The following is a 21,361-nucleotide window of genomic DNA, read 5'->3' as shown; positions in this document are numbered from 1 at the left end:
AGAGTAGGTCTAGACCACACTCTATAATTTACAAAGCCCTAACAATTACAGCAATTACAGTAATTCCCTCAAGAGAAAGCAGTGCGACAGTGGCGAGGAAAAACTCCCTCTTGGGAAGAAACCTCAGACAGACCCAGGCTCTTGGTTATTATTATTTCACTTCAATAAACTTGACAGACTCTCAAGAAACACATAAAAACAGAACGGTCCAAATTAAAGCAGCAGAAGCAGAGATATCCTGATTTTTTAGTTCCTTGTGTCCAAATACACAGGCTCCTACGTTTCCCACGATGCAACTCGATAGCATCTTTCAGTAGACCCACTGCCTGTTAACCGCGCACACCTGTCAAACTCCACACATCCAGTTCGCAAATATGGCTTCCTGTTATAAATGTGGACTCTCCAAGCCTGCATAACCCTGATGACATCACTATGACATCATCAGGGTTATTTTCTCAGCTTTGACAAAAGTCCTCTAGAGCCACAGAAAACATAACTGCTTTCACAGGTTAGGGTTAGTAGGAGTAGTAGTAAACTGATCTTTGGGTCTAAAATCTATAAAATGACCCTTTAAATCCAATTGTTTGACTTTACATTATCTGCTATTCCTAATCTTAGTGGCGCTAATCAAGTGCTCCTCCATCTTTTAAAATGGCAATATTTTTTGCTTTTCGGTTTTTTGAGCAGCTTATTTCCACTTGAGGTTGCTTTTCTCTTGTTCGGAGAAAAGTGCAACGGGTATTGGCTTATTATGAGCAACCAGTAGAAAGAAGAGCAACTGTTGAGAGCTAGAGCTATCCTTCCCGTCAACCTTGAAAAAACAAACAAAAAAACCCACATTTTTTCACAGTTTGTTTTTGCCTTTTCCAATGTTTTAAATTGTTACATTTTTCTTCTTTAAATTTTCAGCGCTTATTTCTACGACCCATATTTTGTGATATAAAACAAAAATTGAAAACGGGTCAATTCGACCCTAAGTCAACACAAGGGTTAAGAGCAAGAGCTGTCATTAATGGCAGAAGCGACAGGGGCAGTAAAAAGGAAATAAAGATAATATAGCCTACTCGTAATTCATTCTGTGTGTAATTCCCATAGTTTTTGAGATCTGGAAATTTACAAATTCAGTTTCCAGTTTTCCAGACTACCATATGAATCATATAATTATCAAATGGCCTTACTTTCTTGTGCCTGCCTTCCTCTGTCCTCCCCGTGTGGACATGAGCCAGCTGTCTGAAGAGCGCCTTCCAGATGACGACGATGGCGAGGGACCAGCAGCGTTGCTCCCACGCCGGCACATAAATCTTTCCATAGGTTCTGAAAAACGAGCATTTGCCTCCTGCTGTTGACAAAATGTCTCAAAACGTTACGGACTAGAGAGGCTTCAGAGGTTGCCATTTTATTTTTCATTGAATTTCTCAATTAATAAATACATACAATATAAAATCAAACCTGTATAAACATTGAAATAAAAAAATAAAACAACACAGCAGTGTGGAAATCTCGCCAGCAGACATATTTATACTTTTCTCCTCTTTCAGGTATTTTCTCATGTTGCCTTAAAAATTTGATTCACAAAGTAAGGCTGCCTTTTGGATATTCAAGTGCTTTACCTGTCTAAAAATCATAACAGTGTGTGAAAACCTACAACAGCGACTGCCACCGACTGCCAGCTTTTTACTGTTTCACAGAGGCCTAGTTATGAAGGCTTTGCTTGAGCGCTATAACTCACTTTATCCCTCAAATACTCGGCCAGTGCCAAACCTAAGAAAATGCAAGTCTAGTGTAAATAAGGCAGAGGCCGCACCTCTCCAGTTTTCCCCTCATAGTGGTGGAGAAGGCTCCATCAGCGGAGAGAGCATGGTGAGCCGGTGGTTGACCCACAGTAAAGGCAGTGGGGAAGGGATGGTGAGGGAATATGCGCATGTTTGCGGAGGCCTCGATGTAATATACTAAATACTACAGTTCAGAACCGATGGGATACTTCTTACTGTCACAGCTCCCATCGGATTGTATTTTCAGGTTTTCACAGTTTTTAGGTGTGCAGCAAATACCGTTTCAACGTTTTGCGCAACAATAAATGCAACAGTTTCTGTTTAACTCGTTTACCATGACAGTGTGGTATTGTCATACAAGCGGTCCAGCATTTACATATCAATAGTGTGTCAAGGGGAGGGGATTTGAGGCTGAGCAGTGCAACAACAACACAGTGTAAAGAGCGGGGAACTAACTTTCACATTCACCAGTGTGCAAATGCAAAATTCAAGAGCTACTTTCAGAATTTTACCAGCTAGACTTTTTTTTTTTTTTCCACATCTCAAAAAGTATAAACACAAGTTCTCAAACTGCCAAATCATCAGTTTTTTGGCTGGAAACTGTAATATCCCACCCGGACAGCGTTCGGAGTTGGTTAGTGGGACGTGTGGCGCAGGTTTGATTTGGCCCCGACAGAAACCTGGTCAGGTTCAGGTTCTGTGTCCAACCTGAACACTGGCGGGCAGTCCGATGCTCCGTGGGGTGTCCCCAGCCCAGTTCCCACGGTGACCGTCATGCTCACTGCAAACAGCAAGCTGAGAAAACAGAAATGATTAATGTATGTAAAGCTTCACTTTTTCAAGATTAAACAACACACATTTATTTATTTATATATATATATATATATATATATATATATATATATATATATATATATATAAATAAAAAAAAAAATATATATATATTTTATTTTAAGATTATTTTTTGGGCATTTGTAGGCCTTTATTTGGATAGGACAGCTTAGACTTGAAAGGGGACAGAGAGGGGGAATGACCTGCAGCAAAGGGCCGCAGGTCAGAGTCGAACCTGCGGCTGCTGCGTCGAGGAGTAAACCTCTATATATGGGCACCCGCTCTACCAGGTGAGCTAACCAGGGGCCCATATACTATATTATAATACTATATACCTCAGGGGCCCATATACTATATTATAATACTATATACCTCTCAGGCCCTTTCACTGATGCACACATGCAGTTGATGTTAATGTAAGTCTGTGAGCGTTTAGTGCTTCAGGCTTCAGGGGGGGCATCTAAAATTGTCTGAGGGTTACAGTGTGATGGTTCTCAGCAAAAACGTGCTGCTTGTTTTGGTGTAGTCTAAGGTCACCAGACAGACTTGGGCGTTGCTGCGACCCTCTCTAGCACAGCTGCTGTTGGATCAGCTCCAGCTAGTACGGCTGACTGTGGTGTGGTTTTATTAAAACAACAGAAGCAGAATAAGAAGCCACGTTCTTGAAACTTGAGTGGCCTCTAGAGTCATTGGTGCTCTTCCTCCATCCCCATTTTTTTTTTTTTTTTTTTTTAAATTCATAATTCCCCAGGAATGTCTTGCTGAGAACAGGATATTGTCTGGGCTTTAGGTATCCACTATCCATCCAGGAACTGAGCCCAGAAAACCCTGGGAATAAGGCTGTGTAGGTTACAGCTCAGGAAGTTCAAGTATATCAAAATGTAATTTATATCAATAATGCATTGCTTTTTATATACTTTAGTAGAGTTTTAATATAGTGTAGAGACTAGAGAGACGTTTCAGTATATCACATGTTACTGATACACTGCTTTTATATTGTTAACGTTGGATTTGATATGCACTGAATGTAAACTGATTCCTAAAATATATGTAAAGCTAATTTACATGCGAGTATGTGAAAGGAATGAAGCGTACACGTGTGCTGTTGTTTCTGGCATTTGTGTGTTAGAGGGTAACTTTTTGCTCTCACTTTCACAAGCTTGGCTTTACAAGAGGGCAGAGGACAGAGCAGCCCAGGGCTGCACTGAAATGAAATCAAAGAGCCAGACAGTCCTGCGGGGTGGCCAGCCCAGCAAGAGAATGGCTCATATTTTACTAGTGGAAAAACCTTTAATGAAAGGAAATTTCATTGCAACTTAAGGCGGCCATTCCTTACTTGACCCCCCACAACCTTCCCGTACCAAACCTCCATATAGTCACTTTTTATCAAAGGCTGCAAAGTTTTAAAAAAACACACACTCTCATGAGCAGACGAGCAGTTTATACAACACAGCAGGGAAACTCACAGCTTCTGACAGAGTCCGCAAGAGGTTCTCGATCAAGAGACACGTCCCGCTGATTCTCCTGCATCTGAAAAAAAATTAAACACATACCTGTAATCACCGAAAACTAATAACCAAACAACAACAACAACAACAACAGAACATGGACATTCAGTTACAATAATTTAGTAGTATCCAAAAATAAGTCTTATCCTTGCCTTCTACTCTATTTCTGACATCAAACATATAGTAGTGTGTTCTCAGTGGCAGACTTACTAATACAATCTGATATTGTGTGCCTGATCCTTTAGTTTAATATTTGAAAGGAATGCATGCTTACCTTGATATGCTTTTTGAGGTATTCAGCTCTGGTCATGAGGCTTTTAATCTGGTGAGAGATAACAATAATGTAATTACAATTTACACTTTCAACGCAAAACACAAAGTGTTTGCTAATGCTTTCATATGTGCTGTTAATATGTGTTCCCCTGATGGTTTTTAGCCATGCACATCTTTAGTTAAATGTCTCTACTGAAAGAATTGCGATGAAAGTCGGTGATCCCTTAACTTTTCATCTTACGGCATCATGAAGTCAAAATTGTATTTGTCCAATATTTTGATTTATGACCAAATAACTGCAAAAGCGATGACATTCCCATCAGAATCACACTTTGTGGTTAATGCTAATAGTTAGCAACTGTTAGCATGCTAACACGATAAACTAAGAAGGTTAGCATGGTAAGCATAATACCTGCTAAACATCACCATGTTAGTTGGGTTGTCATTGGGAGTATGTTAGCATGGCAACATTAGAATTTAGCTAGTACTGCTGTGTCTGAGTAAAGCTGCAGTTGTTAGAATGGCATTACACTCTTAGTCTAGCTTTATTTACTTTCGGGGAGCTCTGGTGTACAGTATAATCAGAAGAGGATTCTCCCCCAAATTAAAAAAAATCAATTACGAATATATATTTTCGGAGCTGTGCTCGTCTACTCTAAACTGCGGTGTCGTGCAGCAGAAAACCCCTAAACTTTAAGATGCATGGGGACATAAACGCCATGTCAAAATCTGATTTAAATGATAAGCTGTGCTGAGGTCATTCTTGCTCTGCTATTTTTTGAGAACATTTCATATGGTACACATGTGCGAGTATTAACTGCTGACATCGTATGCTTGAGGGTGCTCTTTACTGTGGTAGTCAGTCCTCTGGTGATCAAGAAGGTTCTTGGCTGCACCTCATACCTAGTTATATCACCACTACGTCATAGTATAAAGCAAGCCCTCCTGGGTATTACTGCAGTAACATCTGAGGGTCATAATCACAGGAGCCCTAAACTGATGGCTTCCATAATGTCCCTTTAAAACACCAATCTGTTGCGGTAAATAATTATTCTGACCACAGGTTTTTAGTATTCAGCCCAGACCCCAACCTTATGTAGCCACAGCACTTTAATCACAATCCCCTTTAATCACCAAGAAAAACAAATGTGGAGGAAATCTACATGGAGGAGGATGGTTCATGGGGTGTATTGATAACTTGCAGACAGTTTTTTAAAAAAAAGCTACATATACTGAAACACAGGCCACAAAACAAAACAGGACCTCACGTATGTTTATGTTTTATATGCCATAATGACATACGTATCAATATACACTGAATAGATCAAAGCTGTGGCTCACATATGATAATTTGGGATATTGAATTACAGCTTTGAAAAGGCTGAAGTGTGCTCTACAGTAGATATGAGCGCACATGGAGGCCAGTCACGGCAGCATGTGTTGGCTCTTTCGGGTTCTCACATACACACATGCTTTCTATAGAATCCCCCACCCCCGCCTCCCTTATGCTGTGTTAGATTATCACAGCCGCATCTGAATTTACTTAAGACAAGCACCCATAAAACTTCAAATAGGGAGGTCTATAAGGCCCACTCAAACCCCCATCCCCTTGTGGGGTTTGCTGGAGAAATAGGGTTGTCTTGTTGTTGGCTCCGTTACTGGCTAAACAATGCTACAAAACACAAGGGTTTTGGGGCATTAATGGCAGACAAAGTCCTTTGCATGTGTTTGTCAAAGTACAATCAATGCTACTACTCAGGGTCTTAATTCCTGAACGTGAATTGTTTGGGTTGATGTCCAAAAGCATGCATGTACAGGAAAAGTCTCATTTGTGTAACAAGACAAGAGAAAGTAAATGGCAGGAGTTTGTTGGTTTTTTATTATACTATAATTTATTTATTTCATTCATTCATTGATTGGAACAGAAAAGCCATTTTGCCATCTAACTAAACCAAAAATAAATAAATTGTAATGCTTATCAGATACATATTTCTAATTTTATTCTTTCCAGTTATCTAGGTCTGTTAATTTCAATTCCAACTTTATATTATATTTGCTATAGTGCGCAACTATTTTAAATTAATGAACGTCCGTTACATTCAAGACATTGCCAAATGCGTGGATACAAAGCTAATAAAGCCTATCAGCTCCACACAACTCTGTATTTCTCAGTATGGCTACGTTTACCAAATGATTTAGTCCGGCGACTTTCGTGCGCAGCAGCTCGAGTGATGCGTTTTACGTCACCGCTGAGAAAGGAGAATAGCAGCGATCAGCTTTGGAGATGAAGACGACATAAAAATCTAAATATAATTACCTCTTCTGAAGAGTTCATGTTTTTTTTAATCCTCCGTGTCCTCCTTGATTTGACGGGTTAAACGCTACTAGCAACTGTGTGGAGGAGGGGTGGTGCGCAATCATCAAAGGCTTGCGTCACGTGTACATGACTACAGTGTTGTCTTTACTTAAAATTTCTCAGGAAACTACGCACTATAGTTTTAATGACAGTGACAATCATAAACTAATTTCATTTTCAAAAGTGCCGCTTTAGTGCGGTTACAGTCATTACCCGACTGCAACGATGGTACAGAGATGCCGTGAGCACAGATGTGGAAGACCCAGAGAGCGGAGCTTCAACAGAGTGTTTCAGAAAGAAGGTGAATACAGGTATATTCAGACAGACAGTATAAGAAAAATAATGTTTTTGAACATTAAAGCATGTAAACATTTTCTAGTAGAATCCCAAAGTATGAACCTGAAAATTTGCTTTATATGTCCGCTTTAGGTTAATTTGGCAAACTTATTAGCAAACAGTTGCTTATTTACACATCCAGCGGATACAGAGCAACATTAGCATTCATTTGGAGTCCTTTTTCTGGCCATCTGATGAATGTAATATTCAGGTGGTCACTCTCCTTTTAGATCTTTTTGTCTGACTATTTTTTTTTTTCTCCGTGAACCATCACCTTATCGTGGTGGAGAGGTTTGTGTGTCTCTGTGAACCTGAGGGCTGTGTTGTCTGGAGCTTTGTGCTCCTGGTAGGGTCTCCCAAGGCAAAGTGGTCTCAGGTGAGGGGCCAGACAAAGAATGGTTCAAAAACCCCAATGAAGAAGCAAGGTAGAGATGGAGTGACCCTGCCCGGAGGAAGCCCGGGGCCCCGCCTGGAGCCAGGCCCAGGCGGGCGGGCTCGTCGGCGAGCGCCTGGTGGCCGGGTTTGCCACGGAGCCCGGCCGGGCACAGCCCGAACAAGCTACGTGGCTCCCATCTCTCCAGCCCATGGGCCCACCACCTGTGGGAGGAACCGTTGGGGTCGGGTGCGATGCCACATGGGTGGCAGTGAAGGTCAGGGGCCTCGGCGGACCAGACCCGGGCGGCAGACGCTGGCTCTGGGGACGTGGAACGCCACCTCTCTGTGGGGGGAAGGAGCCGAACTGGTGCGGGAGGTGGAGCGCTACGGTTAGATCTGGTGGGGCTTACCTCTACGCACAGTCTCGGTTCTGGAACCATACTCCTGGATAGGGGTTGGACTCTTTTCTTCTCCGGAGTTGCCCAGGGTGTGAGGCGCCGGGCGGGTGTGGGGATACTCACAAGCCCCGGCTGAGCGCCGCTGTGTTGGAGTTTACCCGGTGGGCGAGAGGGTCGCCTCCCCACGCCTGCGGGTTGTGGGGGGAAAACTCTGACTGTTGTTTGTGCATATGCACCAAACAGGAGTTCGGAGTATTCGGCCTTCTTGGAGACCTTGACTGGAGTCCTGCATGGGGCTCCAGTGGGGACTCCATTGTTCTGCTGGGGGACTTCAACGCACACGTGGGCAATGATGGAGACACCTGGAGGCGTGATTGGGAGGAACGGCCTCCTGATCTAAACCAGAGTGGTTGTTTGTTGTTGGACTTCTGTGCTAGTCATGGATTGTCTATAATTGAACACCATGTTCGAACATAGGGATGCTCATAAGTGTACCTGGTACCAGAGCACCCTAGGCCAAGGTCAATGATCGATTTCATAATCGTTTCATCTGATCTGAGGCCGTATGTTTTGGACACTCGGGTGAAGAGAGGGGCAGAGCTGTCAACCGATCACCATCTGGTGGTGAGTTGGGTCAGGGGGTGGGGAAGACTCTGGACAGACCTGGTAAGCCCAAACGTGTAGTGCGGGTAAATTGGGAACGTCTGGAGGAGGCCCCTGTCCGACAGACTTTCAACTCACACCTCCGGGCGGAGCTTTTCGTGCATCCCTGTGGAGGCTGGGGGCATTGAACCCGAGTGGACAATGTTCAAAGTTTCCATTGCTGAAGCTGCGGCGAGGAGCTGTGGTCTTAGGATCTTAGGTGCCTCAAGGGGCGGTAACCCACGAACACCGTGGTGGACACCAGTGGTCAGGGAAGCCGTCCGACTGAAGAAGGAGTCCTTCCGGGATATGTTATCTCGGAGGACTCCGGAGGCAGTTGCAGGGTACCGAAGGGCCCGAAGGGCTGCAGCCTCTGCCGTGAAAGAGGCAAAGCAGCGGGTGTGGGAGAAGTTTGGAGAAGACATGGAGAAGGACTTTCGGTCGGCACCAAAGTGTTTCTGGAAAACTGTTCGCCACCTCAGGAGGGGGCGGGGAACCATCCAAGCTGTGTACAGTAAGGATGGGACACTGTTGACCTCCACTGAGGAGGTAATAGGGCGGTGGAGGGAGCACTTTGAGGAACTCCTGAATCCGACTAATCGCCCTCTATGTTAGAGGCAGAGCTGGAGGATAACGGGGGATTGTCGTCGATTTCCCAGGCGGAAGTCACTGATGTAGTCAAACAACTACACAGTGGCAAAGCCCGGGGATTGATGAGATCCGTCCAGAAATGCTCAAGGCTCTGGGTGTGGAGGGGTTGTCCTGGTTGACACGCCTCTTCAACATTGCGTGGAAGTCTGGGACGGTGCCAAAGGAGTGGCAGACTGGGGTGGTGGTTCCTCTTTTTAAAAAGGGGGACCAGAGGGTGTGTGCCAATTATAGGGGTATCACACTTCTCAGCCTCCCTGGTAAAGTCTACTCCAAGGTGCTGGAAAGGAGGGTTCGGCCGATAGTCGAACCTCGGGTTGAGGAGGAACAATGCGGATTCCGTCCTGGTCGTGGAACAACGGACCAGCTCTTCACTCTCGCAAGGATCCTGGAGGGAGCCTGGGAGTATGCCCAACCGGTCTACATGTGTTTTGTGGATTTGGAGAAGGCGTATGACCGGGTCCCCCGGAGATACTGTGGGAGGTGCTGCGGGAGTATGGGGTGAGGGGGTTCTACTCAGGGCCATCCAATCTCTGTATGACCAAAGTGAGAGCTGTGTCCGGGTTCTCGGTAGTAAGTCGGACTCGTTTCAGGTGAGGGTTGGCCTCCGCCAGGGCTGCGCTTTGTCACCAATCCTGTTTGTAATATTTATGGACAGGATATCGAGGCGTAGTCGGGGTGGGGAGGGGTTGCAGTTTGGTGGGCTGGGGATCTCATCGCTGCTCTTTGCAGATGATGTGGTCCTGATGGCATCATCGGCCTGCGACCTTCAGCACTCACTGGATCGGTTCGCAACCGAGTGTGAAGCGGTTGGGATGAGGATCAGCACCTCTAAATCGGAGGCCATGGTTCTCAGCAGGAAACCGATGGAATGCCTTCTCCAGGTAGGGAATGAGTCCTTACCCCAAGTGAAGGAGTTCAAGTACCTTGGGGTTTTGTTCGCGAGTGAGGGGACAATGGAGCGGGAGATTGGTCGGAGAATCGGGCGCAGCGGGTGCGGTATTGCATTCAATCTATCGCACCGTTGTGACGAAAAAGAGAGCTGAGCCAGAAGGCAAAGCTCTCGATCTACCGGTCAGTTTTCGTTCCTACCCTCACCTATGGTCATGAAGGCTGGGTCATGACCGAAAGAACGAGATCCAGGGTACAAGCGGCGAAATGGGTTTCCTCAGGAGGGTGGCTGGCGTCTCCCTTAGAGATAGGGTGAGAAGCTCAGTCATCCGTGAGGAGCTCGGAGAGAGCCGCTGCTCCTTTGCGTCGAAAGGAGCCAGTTGAGGTGGTTCGGGCATCTGGTAAGGATGCCCCCTGGGCGCCTCCCTAGGGAGGTGTTCCAGGCACGTCCAGCTGGGAGGAGGCCTCGGGGAAGACCCAGGACTAGGTGGAGGGATTATATCTCCAACCTGGCCTGGGAACGCCTCGGGATCCCCCAGTCGGAGCTGGTTAATGTTGCTCGGGAAAGGGAAGTTTGGGGTCCCCTGCTGGAGCTGCTCCCCCCGCGACCCGACACCGGATAAGCGGACGAAGATGGATGGATGGATGGATTTAAGCTGCAAAATGCTCCACTGTGTTCATCAGCTAGTTCGCTAACTTAGTCTCTCTGCTGTTTACTGCTGGGCAGGTAGCATAAGGAGAGCCAATTGGCAGAAGAAAGCGGTGTGCTGCAGCAAAAAACAACGATAATGAGAGCGGCAACCAAAACAGTAAAGTTGTGGGCCATAAAATCCAAACCAAGGAGCTGAAAGACATAAAACTTTGTAGAGTTGAGGGATAATTGTCTTCGTTGTCACTGCGTGGGACTCTTTTCCCATACAAGTGGTCATATGATCCATCGCTTTAAGTATCCAATTATAAAGTGGACAGTGATCTATGTGTATGTAACAGTTATATAGATGATGGATTACGTCATTCGGCTTCTACCACAAAAATCATGCGCATGTGACTGCAGGAAAAAGGCTCATGGGCCACGTGAAGGAGCGTCTACTGTGCTAGGTGATCGGCCGAGGGCTCGATGGAGGTGACAGATAGCCATTCCTACCGTGAGCACTCAACCAGAAGCCGTTGCTCGGCTACTCACCTCGCTGTGGAGCAGCTCTCTCCTGCGACCCTGGGGCTCGGCTGGCTCACAAGGAGAAAAAAGAAAAAAGATGGAGAGAATAATGAGGAGAGGAAGGGAGGAGAGAGGCCGCTACCTAATCACCTTGTTTGTTCAAGAAGAGGTCAACTACTAGATTGGATTTCGCTAGCGTGTAGACTGAGGGCTCAAGGGTGGTTTCTAATGTAGGCCAGTGTTTTCGCAGACATCGACCTTTTCACAGTCAGTCGTCCCAGAGGGGAGAGTGACTAAGAGCTGTTAGCCAAACAAAGGACCAATGTTTTCAACAATCCCCCTGGTGGAATCCAGGCCTGTAATAATTATTAAATAATTGTCTAATCGCAATTATTTTTACGTAATCGCAGTTTCTTTGTTTAACCGCAATTAATTGCTAACATTAGCTAAAGTCTTCAGGGTGACTGTTTATGGTTATTATTAATTTTTCTTAGATATGCCAAATTGTAATTATATAATTATTGGTGCTTATTTTTTATTTATTGATGATGATAAATGTTTTACTTTGTTAGTTTAAGAAAATATGCAATGCTTTAGGATAATAAAGAGGCATGTTTTACTTCATAGGCTTTGTTATTACATTATCTGGGTCAAATTACAGATATAACCAAAAGATGTATCCTGGGATTCATTCTAATAAATAAATAAATAGGTTTAAATTTGCCTGAAAGAGACAATTACTGTATATTGTTAATCACAATTATTTCTGAGACAATAAATTGTCCAGCAAAATTTGGAATTGTTACAGCTCTAGTGGCATCTGCTGTGATACACAACAAGGCTCCGTTACACTGGAGAGAGAGGCTGGTTAGGATGGCATGGGATTAGTTGGACCACGAGATCATATATTACTGATCCACTGACAAGACGAGGTTGTAACATCTACAATCTGTCAACTCAAGTCGAAAGGTGTCAGTGTTTTAAACCCTACTCGATGAACCTTCAATAGCTCTTGCTCATTAGAGATAATAGCTTTTATTGGTTTCCAATGTGAAATAAAGAAATGAAGTATTCAGTCTGAATGTGAAGCACATGGCAAGGATCTCATACCACACACAGGGTGCTGGCACAGAGTCTCATCCCGGCTCAAAGCCACATCTGGATCACTCTATTCCACCTCTTCCATTAGGCTGATCTTCCAGATGAGCTCATGAGCCCAGCTTAATGGACGCCTGGCAACAGAGAGAGTCTCCTCTGTAGTGCCTCTCTCTGTTCGTCTGTCTGTCTGTCTCGTATTAAGTGTCCTCGTCTCTCTCCAAGTATATTGCTTCACTCAGTCTCTGTCTGTCAGTCAGTTTGTCTTTTTACACTTTCTAAATCACTTAATCCAAGTTATTTTCCATCTCTTTGAGACTTTCACGGAGTCTTTTTAAATATTCATCTCTGTCTGTCTCTCTCTCTCTCTCTCTGTCCCATTTAGTCTCTCTCTGTTTGTCTCTCCTTCTGTTTCCAGTTAAGTATCTCTATATCTTTACTCTCTCTCTCTCTAAGTTGTTTTTGTCTCTTTTCCTTGAGTATCATTTTTCTTTGTTCAGCCATCTCGTGACTTGTTTGATATTCTGGCAGTACCCTCAACTCTAAATTCATTTCTCTACATCACTTTATGTGCTCTTATGCCTATCTGCTCAAAATGACCTTTCCTCCAAATCTCTCTTATTTGGTTTCTCTAATAACGAATGTATGCAAACACGCCTGAGCTCTGAGGTGATGTCTCCAAATGCAGAAGAAGTATCAGATGTGGGACTACAATATGGTTTAAATATTTTCTTCCTCAGTCACCCACTGCTGCCAAAATGTCCTTGAACAAGGCACTTAAAACTTTGGCTCCAGTGGAGTGGCTCAGTATCCTACAGCAGTAAGGGACAGGATAACTGTATAAAACCATCTCGTTTGAAAAGAAAGTTGTTTGTGTACCTGCTAGTGCCAAGAGTAGTTCTCCTAAGCACTGTTGGTACACATCCAGGGCCTCATGGTCATCCAATCCACTCTCCTCCTATAATGGAAGGTTGAAAATGAGGCAAAACATTGCTTTATTTCTTGGGCCACCCTGTTAGTTAGTTTAGATATTTAAGTCTGTTAGCATTGCAAAAAGGTTATTCATTATTGTTCACTTTAAAAAAAATTAGAGACACAAAAATAAAAAAACGTTTGCATGACTAACACATTGTCAGACGAGCAAAACCGCAGAATAGATGTTTTTGGTTCACCAGTGATCTTAAAGGATGTGGTTTGGAAAGTGATTTTTGAAAGGTTATTGGTTTGTATCCTGCTGTTTTTTTTTTTTTGTTGCATTACTTCTGCTTCACCCTGGCTTTGTGTGCATCTTTATAGCAGTGGCATCATCCAGCAGTAGGCCTTTCTAACCTTAGCAATGGCAGCAGAAGCCACTTCCAGAGCAGCCAGCAGCCGTGGTTGGTCTCGAGACATTTCTGGAGTAGAAAGAAAACAGAAAACGCTACTTTGAGGCCTACTGTATATGAGTCTAAATGCACCCTGAATGCAGTTTACTAAAAAAAAATATGCTGAAAGCTTTGTAAGCAGCAAGCCCCTGCCGTATCTTAAAGCTTTAGTGCGTAACTTTTTGATATTAATGAACGCCCGTTACATTTAAGCCATTGCCAAATGAGTTGCTACAAAGCTAATTAAGACCATCAGCTCCACACAACTCTCTCTGGATTTCTCAGAATGGCGGTGTTCAGACGCTAGTGTCGTCCGGCAACTTTCGCGCACAGAAACTCGAGTGAAGATAACGACCTCTGCTGAAGAGTCCATCATGTTTTTCTAATCCTCCGTGTCCTCCTTGGCTACGTAGCAACCGCGTGGAGGAGGAGTGGGGATGGTGCGCCAACAGTTTTGTTGTCATTACTTAAAATTCTTCATGGGGCGACAGAAATTACGCACTATAGCTTTAAGACTCCAGTATTTTGTAGTTTTGAGATAGATTTTGAAAAGATTTTATAATATTGACTTTAGCCGCAACAGGTTAATAGAGCATAATGTGTTCTTGAGCAAAACACCAAATCCCTAAGAGACCCAGAACTTCCATTCTGTAGCTATGGCTGGGTACTTCTAATTTATTTAATTTATTGCATTTCATCTATTTAACCAATGCTTAGACTGATGGAATAAATGTCTTGGGACCACGTAGGTAGGGTGAAGGTTTCTTCTTCTTATAAGTTGTAAATTATATTGTATAATACAAGTTTCCTTTTTTATTCAAACAATGTGATACTACTTATAATGTGTATTGTTTGCCAGTGTCTGGGCCCCTATATACATGCTTCAAAAAGCTTATCAGGGTGTCCCATTTCACATATTTGCATTATGTCTTATGATTGTACTTGTCTTTTAACTTTTGTGAATAAATTGAACTGAACTGAAATATCTTTGCTATACAGCGGTTTAATGCAATTTTCCATTATTTAAATAGCACATTTTTTGAAGATGTATGTACAAGAACATGTGTACATACATCTCACGTACAAGGCATGAAATGTCACGTACAAGACATGAAATGTCTGTCCAAAATCCTGAAATGTTCTGGTGCACGGATGAGGACCGATTGGAGTGGTGGTTTAAATTTAATATTTATAAGTTGGCGACTTTTGTTTCTGAAGCTTGGCAAAAAAAAAAAAAAAAAAAAAAAAAGACTAGAAGGTTTATTTGTTTAAGGTATGTGGTTACCTTGGCATCTGGTCCTTTGTCCTAGGTAACTGTGTCTTGTAAGCCCGTGTGGGCTGGGCATATTTTATTGTATGCATGACACAATAATACAAAAATATTCATTCATATATTCATATTCAGTGGAAAAAATGACTAAACACCCATTACAACACACGTATTAGTCAGCTTGTCCTGTCATACAGCTCCTGACCAAAAAAGGCTAATGCCAGCATAGAGTGGCCCTGCCTGTGCACGGAGATATGTTCTTTACCTCGGAGGACATCCCTGGACGTCCGGGCCTCCTCAAAGCTCAGTCTGTTGTCTGAGGCCACCAGGGCTTTCAGCTCCTCGGCTCTGGACACATACTGGCTGACCTGCGGGAAGTCCTCTTACATTGACTCAACTTAATCATGTCAACCACTCCATATGCTCTCCATCCACACCATATGGTATTCATAGGAGGAGAATTTTCTTCCAAGTGAAAGCCACTGGAGTGTGAAAATTAAGACCAATTGAAAATAGAAAGTAATCCAAATGTGAATGCTGGGAGTGTTTTCAGACCTACCTTCTGCCTGAGGGCATCTTTACGTTGTCGGTCTGTCTCGTCTGGGGAGTGCGGAGAGAAGAGAGGGCTCGGTTTTACATGTGGTGCGTTTACTTTGCCAGTTTATTGTGGTGGAACAAAAGCTGTGCATTGTTGAAGGGCTTAAGCCACAGACAGACTACGAGAGTTAGCTGTTGCTCTTACAGTGAATAGAGGGGACAAAGTGCTCCAGGGCACTGCAGTAAAGAGAGAGAGCCGCGGACCTCTCCCCTTCCTGGTCCTTCTGAACGGCCTGCAGGACCAGCTCTTTCTGAAAAGAGGAAATAGGAAGTGGCATCACTGAATGCAAACTGCCACAACTCTCCATTTCTGATGCATGCATGCAGAGTCATGCGTGAAGGCACATGTGGGTTAGGCGTGAGCACGAACCTACTAACACATGTGTACATGTGCTCAGCCAATTACACACACATTATTCATGGTCATCTTGAGTAGACACACACATGCCAGCGTATACTTCGCTTTTCTTCTTATTCTCTTACCGCTTTCACTAGGCTCTCTGCACTCGGCATATGCTCCATATCTACAAAAGGGTGGGTGAAAAACTCTGCAAAGGTGATCCGGGCATCTGGATTTCTCTCTAGCAGCCGCAACAGAAGGTCTCTGCAGTCCTTGGATACCCTGGCCCCAGGAGGGAGCTGATGCACAAAACATGACCTTATTATGTTGCACTCAGTCCACAGGACAATCCCAGAGGAAAGGACAGACGATTGTTGCCAGAGACCTTCTACTCTCACCTCACTATTTTCTTTCAATCAAAAGACGACCTTAAAACTCTATGTGAATCCCTGGTTAATGGGCCATATGCTGATGCTATCCATTTAGCTCATGCCTAATGTTGGACACAAGCATGCAAGTGTTTTGAAAACCCTCCGTCATTAAAAGTACAGTTATCCTTCACTGTCACAAATGGTAATTAACATTTGGTTTGTATACACAGCAGGCATATCAGGACAGAGACACAACTGTACGTTTTATTTGCCAGCAATCAGGAACAAGACAAAACTAATCTAATTAGCATTTCTACCACATTAATTATTTTTATTTTTTTACACATATATTGTTAATTCAACTCATAGATAAGACATAAGCATTTTAAGTTTTTTTTAACTTAACAAACGGGTCAAAAAAAAGTCTTAATTTGTATTTAATTTGTAGTGGGATACAGGTAAAGTGTGAAAGTATGCCACCTAGTGGTTTAATGGTGAAAATTCACAAATACAGTGAGAAAAAAAAAAGCTTAATAATTAGTGAAAGTGTTTAAATAAACTTAAGTGCTTTTATTCAGTGTGAGCATTAAAAACTTAATTACAAAGGAAAATATGCTAACAGAGGTGAATTCAGCCTCTAAAAGACTAGTTTATATGTTTTTAAGTTCTCCAATTCCCAGGTGATGTGATGGTGTATGCATATTTGGCTGATTCCATTTTATTTTATTATTATTATTTTTTTACACCCCAACAACGTTACTGAAACGATCACTGAATGAAATACAGCACTTCATGCACTGACTTTTCCTGCAGTGGCAAACTGACAACTAGTCACTTTTGTAAAAAGCAACTCCTCTGAAAATAAGCACTCCTGCTTTACAGAGACACTTGGAGTATGCTCAACATGTGCATCCATCAAATGACAAATAAGTACCACAATGAAGCACTATTTTAGAGCACCAGTGCGAGCAGTGAGTCATTTACATATATTGCAGACCGTCTCAGTCCAGCAACTCACAAATGATGGACTAATGTATTGCTCAAAACTTACCTCAATAGGTTGGTTACTCCGGATCTTCTCCTCCAATTCAGCGTATGATCTCGATGCAAATGGTGCCCGCCCAAACAGTGCCTCTATATGCACACAAACACTGTTGAGTAGCCTATCTGTAATATAATCTATAATCTGCAGTGATGAAAACTAATGCCCAACTGTACTTTACTTCAGTTTCAGGTAAAGGGTATGCATGCTTCAATTGCTTATACTGCATTCAAAAATTATTTTAGTTTAGCTACCTTAAATATGTCATGCATTAAACTGGTCTTTGTCATGAATGATGGTGTTTACAGGACTAACAGTTACTAGGACTCCTACCATTTTGCACTGTACATTGTCACTCCACACAGTGCAATTACTGTCGTGTGCTATTGCACTATTATTGTTCAATCACTGTACCACAATAAAAAGGGAGCAAACCAGGCTGCTATTTTATGATTAATGGCAGAATTTTGTTTGTGACCTGCTTTTTTAAACCTGCCCGATTAGCCTTTAGTTGTTGAAAAAGAAGTTATGTTAGAAATGATTAAGGGGAACTCACGCTACACTGCATAAGAAACAGTTACAATGGATTCTGTGCACGGGAATGCATTTTGGTCCTCTGGATGTATAATAAAGCAGCATTACAATTAACGGATTATCTGAAGAAGTGTGCAATTCCTGTTGAGGGTATTCCACATTTAAAAAGAGATGGACAGGTGAACACAAAGTACTCACCATAGAGAATGACTCCAACTGACCAGAGATCCACCCTGGAGTCGTACTGGCGTCGGCACACCATCTCAGGAGCCATATAAAGAGGAGAACCTCTTAGGACACTCTGCTCATCCCATGGCGACATGTACTGGGCAAAACCAAAATCTGAGAGCAAACCCAGAGTGTAAAAAAAGATGTTCACTGTGACAGGTTCCAGTGGATACAATCCTCCTAAAACGGATGTGTTTATAACACCAAATGCACAAATGGGGTCTTGTTTAAAGCCACAAGTTTAAGTTGAGTTTAACAAGCAAACGTGGCCTGTGCCCCGCAAACACAACAGCGCTCTAGCGCGATAATGATTACATTCTTTTGGTGTCTGGCATGTTGCTGAAATTATCTCCGTTTCCTGGATCGTTTGACTGTGTGAGGGAGCATGGGATCACCTGCGAGTTTAAGGACAGAGCCACTGAGCAGGATGTTCTGAGGTTTCAAGTCCAGGTGTGAGATGTTTCTCTCATGAAGAAACTGGAGGGCACAGGCTGTTTGTGCAGACACACACACACAAATCCACACAGTGATACTAAATCCACATCATACAGTGCTAAAGTCTGCACTAAGCACAAACTTGCATCAAATAAGAATGTTATTTCTACCACAAGAGTGAGTTACTATCAAGTTTTCCAACCAATTATATGTATTCATGGCTGTCAAAACCCTAGATTAAAAAAAAAATAATAATAATAATAATAATAATAATAATAATAATAATAATAATAATAATAAAGTTGTTAAAAAGAAACCAATGCTGATGTGGTGATTTCTTAAAAATGCATGACTCACCTATCTGTTGCAGGAAGCACCGGGCCACCCTCTCAGGTAAAATCCTGCGGCTGCGAATGAAGCGGGAGAGATCTCCACCAGAACACCACTCCATGATCAGATAAATATTATCAGCATCCCACTGATGGAAAATAAGAATTCAGACAATCAGGGAAGGATTTAAAATGTATAAAGATTATAATGATTTCAATTTATTCCAGAACGTACATATATATATTTCTTTGACAGAAAATTTGTAACCGTCTATACCGAGAAAGTAATGTTTTTTTTGCTGTGCATTCTAATGATGTCATGGCCTCCTTTATCAACATATAGCTTGCATGGATAGATACACACCATTGTTTAAAATTACAGTAGGGCATAATTTCATAAGATCATATGGACTGGAATCTTTTTTTTAAATTTGTATTCACAATCTATTCCTTGTAGGAGCTACGCCAAATCTAAAAGCAATAAATTAGCTTACCTGAAAGTCTTTTAGCTGGACTATATGAGGGTGACGCATCGTCTTGAGGATTTCAATCTCTGTGAGCAGGTTTTCTGTAGACGCCCTGTTTAGACTCTTCTTCCCAACCACCTTCACTGCCACGACCTCTCGACTGTCCCCCTGCAACATCAGTCAAGAACTAATCTCAAACTTTCACTTTTGCTTTTAATGACTAAACTAGACCAGGGATCTTCAACGTTTTTTAGGCCAAGGACCCCTTAACAGAAAGAGAGAGTACCCCCTACTACTGTAATATATAAATTTGAGTTGGATGTTGAACTGGGACGGATGGATGAAAATGAATGGCTATATATTATTTATACATCATGTTTTAATGTTAAACATACATGTGGAAGGCACAGTGAATACTTAAGCTTGACTGTATGGCTACCTTACCCATAGTAAGCTTATCTGCAATGTGTAAATTAAAAAAAAAAAATTTTCACAAATAGGCCAATTTATCTTTGCTAATAATAGGTTGGATTCATATTATTGTACATTTTCAGACATTTGAATTTTTGAAAAAAGAAACTTTCAAAAACATTTTAGACATCAGGTGGCGTGGCGTACTGCACTTACTCTGAGGACCCCCTGTTGAACATCTCTGAACTAGACTGAACTTATAATACCAGTGTCGTTCAGTGATGACTATCACATTGACTTTGGGTCAGAATGCAAGATCAATATGCTATGTGGAGTGTAGAAAGCACATTTAATAATGGCTAATATCTTTCACATTCATTTCTACATTATAGTGTAGCAAGTATGGTTAGCAAAGTAAAGTGTGCACAGGGAACCTCACTCACAAACCTCGAGATCAAATGGAAACATGTCATAAAACATGTTTGGACATTTAGCAAACTCACCTTTCTGTAGGCTTTGTAGACTGTAGCATAGGTGCCACTGCCCAGCCGCTCTGTGAGGATGAAGTCGGACAGTTTTGGAGGAGCAAAGCTGGAGTTTGAAGCCATGCTGAGGACAGCAACATCAGATTTCCTTAGCAGGTCTGGGCTGGAATGTAAGATCAACATGCTAATTCATACTAAATACATGTTCACCCTTAGCTGCGGAATATTGACGTATCTATGGTCTTGTACAAGGAGGGGATGCTTTTTAACACGAGTAACGCTACATGGGCCTTCTAGTGTCTATCTACACCATTCTACTTTAAAACAGTTAAATTAATCATTTCACCACTGTGTCGATTATTTACAGAGTGTAATGTTTTTCGATGTAACTTTAGGTGCAGCTCCTACGCTGATGTTGGAAGTATTAAAACAAGTTCAAAGTTTACTCAATTAGTTTACTTTGTTACTGGCGCTCACGTATCCCGATTACACGCTGAATTTCAGACAGGCTCGTTAAATGTCTAAGCCGTATTCTGGTATGCATCTGTCTCCCTAATACGTAAGGAAACTGACTTAACTAAATTTGGTGTAGCTACATCAGTTTGGGAGCTAGCTAGTTCTAGCTAGCTAACGCAGCACTTGCTGTGCTGCTGGCAAAGCTAGCTAGCTAGTGTCAGTCAACCTTTAGTAAAAAATAAGACAGAATTAGGTTTTTTAAATAGATGCAAAAAGCCGACACTTACCTGTAGGCTAACAGATCCACGTCACATGAACGGAAAGTCAATGTTTAACGTTACATTGTTGACCGCTGTTTCACAGTCAGCTGTACTGCAGTGGTCTGCGGAGTTATAAATGTATTACTGTCTCCTAGCGTCGGTACTCCATTACTGCAAAATACAATCTATTCACCAAACATATTTGAAAGAGAAATCTAAAAATAAATAAATCATAAGTTTTTTTTATTTTTTAAATAGCGTATTCGTATTATTTGATGTTCAGTTAAGTGGATTTGTATTCTGGTTGCTTGCTTAGCCATAGATAGCGATTTGTTTTTTGTTTTTAAACTCTCACCGGAAGTACAATCCTCACTTTCCCGTTTGCAAAATTACGAATCCCACTATGGCCACGCCAAGACCCGCCCTACAAAGCAGCTCGATTGGTTGGGGTTAGGCATTTCACCTCGAGTGGTTAAGGTTAGGGTTAGGGG

General features: G+C 42.6%; 1 protein-coding gene across 2 annotated transcripts; it reads right to left on the bottom strand.

Annotated features, from left to right (window-relative positions):
• Window positions 1-2,525: 2,525 nt before the first annotated feature.
• Window positions 2,526-21,210, bottom strand: ulk3 (unc-51 like kinase 3). Of its 2 annotated transcripts, XM_028582165.1 has the most exons (17): window positions 20,898-21,210; window positions 20,173-20,317; window positions 19,286-19,426; window positions 18,820-18,940; window positions 18,423-18,518; window positions 17,998-18,141; window positions 17,275-17,357; window positions 15,996-16,151; window positions 15,658-15,763; window positions 15,475-15,515; window positions 15,181-15,283; window positions 13,611-13,675; window positions 13,161-13,239; window positions 11,214-11,254; window positions 4,386-4,433; window positions 4,070-4,133; window positions 2,526-2,567 (listed from the first exon to the last, which is right to left on the bottom strand). In XM_028582165.1, the coding sequence occupies exons 2-17, from the start codon at window positions 20,275-20,277 to the stop codon at window positions 2,551-2,553; spliced, it is 1,410 nt and encodes a 469-aa protein (XP_028437966.1). In that variant the 5' UTR covers window positions 20,278-20,317; window positions 20,898-21,210; the 3' UTR covers window positions 2,526-2,550. The 2 variants fall into 2 exon arrangements, with proteins under 2 accessions (XP_028437966.1, XP_028437971.1); XM_028582170.1 differs by lacking the exons at window positions 2,526-2,567; window positions 11,214-11,254 and having other exon boundaries at window positions 4,098-4,133.
• Between the last annotated feature and the right edge of the window lie 151 nt (window positions 21,211-21,361).

This window comes from Perca flavescens, chromosome 1, assembly GCF_004354835.1.
Source record: "Perca flavescens isolate YP-PL-M2 chromosome 1, PFLA_1.0, whole genome shotgun sequence".
NCBI classification, from domain to species: Eukaryota; Metazoa; Chordata; class Actinopteri; order Perciformes; family Percidae; genus Perca; species Perca flavescens.
Note: the sequence above shows the minus strand (reverse complement) of the source record. Positions and strands in the feature narration are given on the sequence as shown.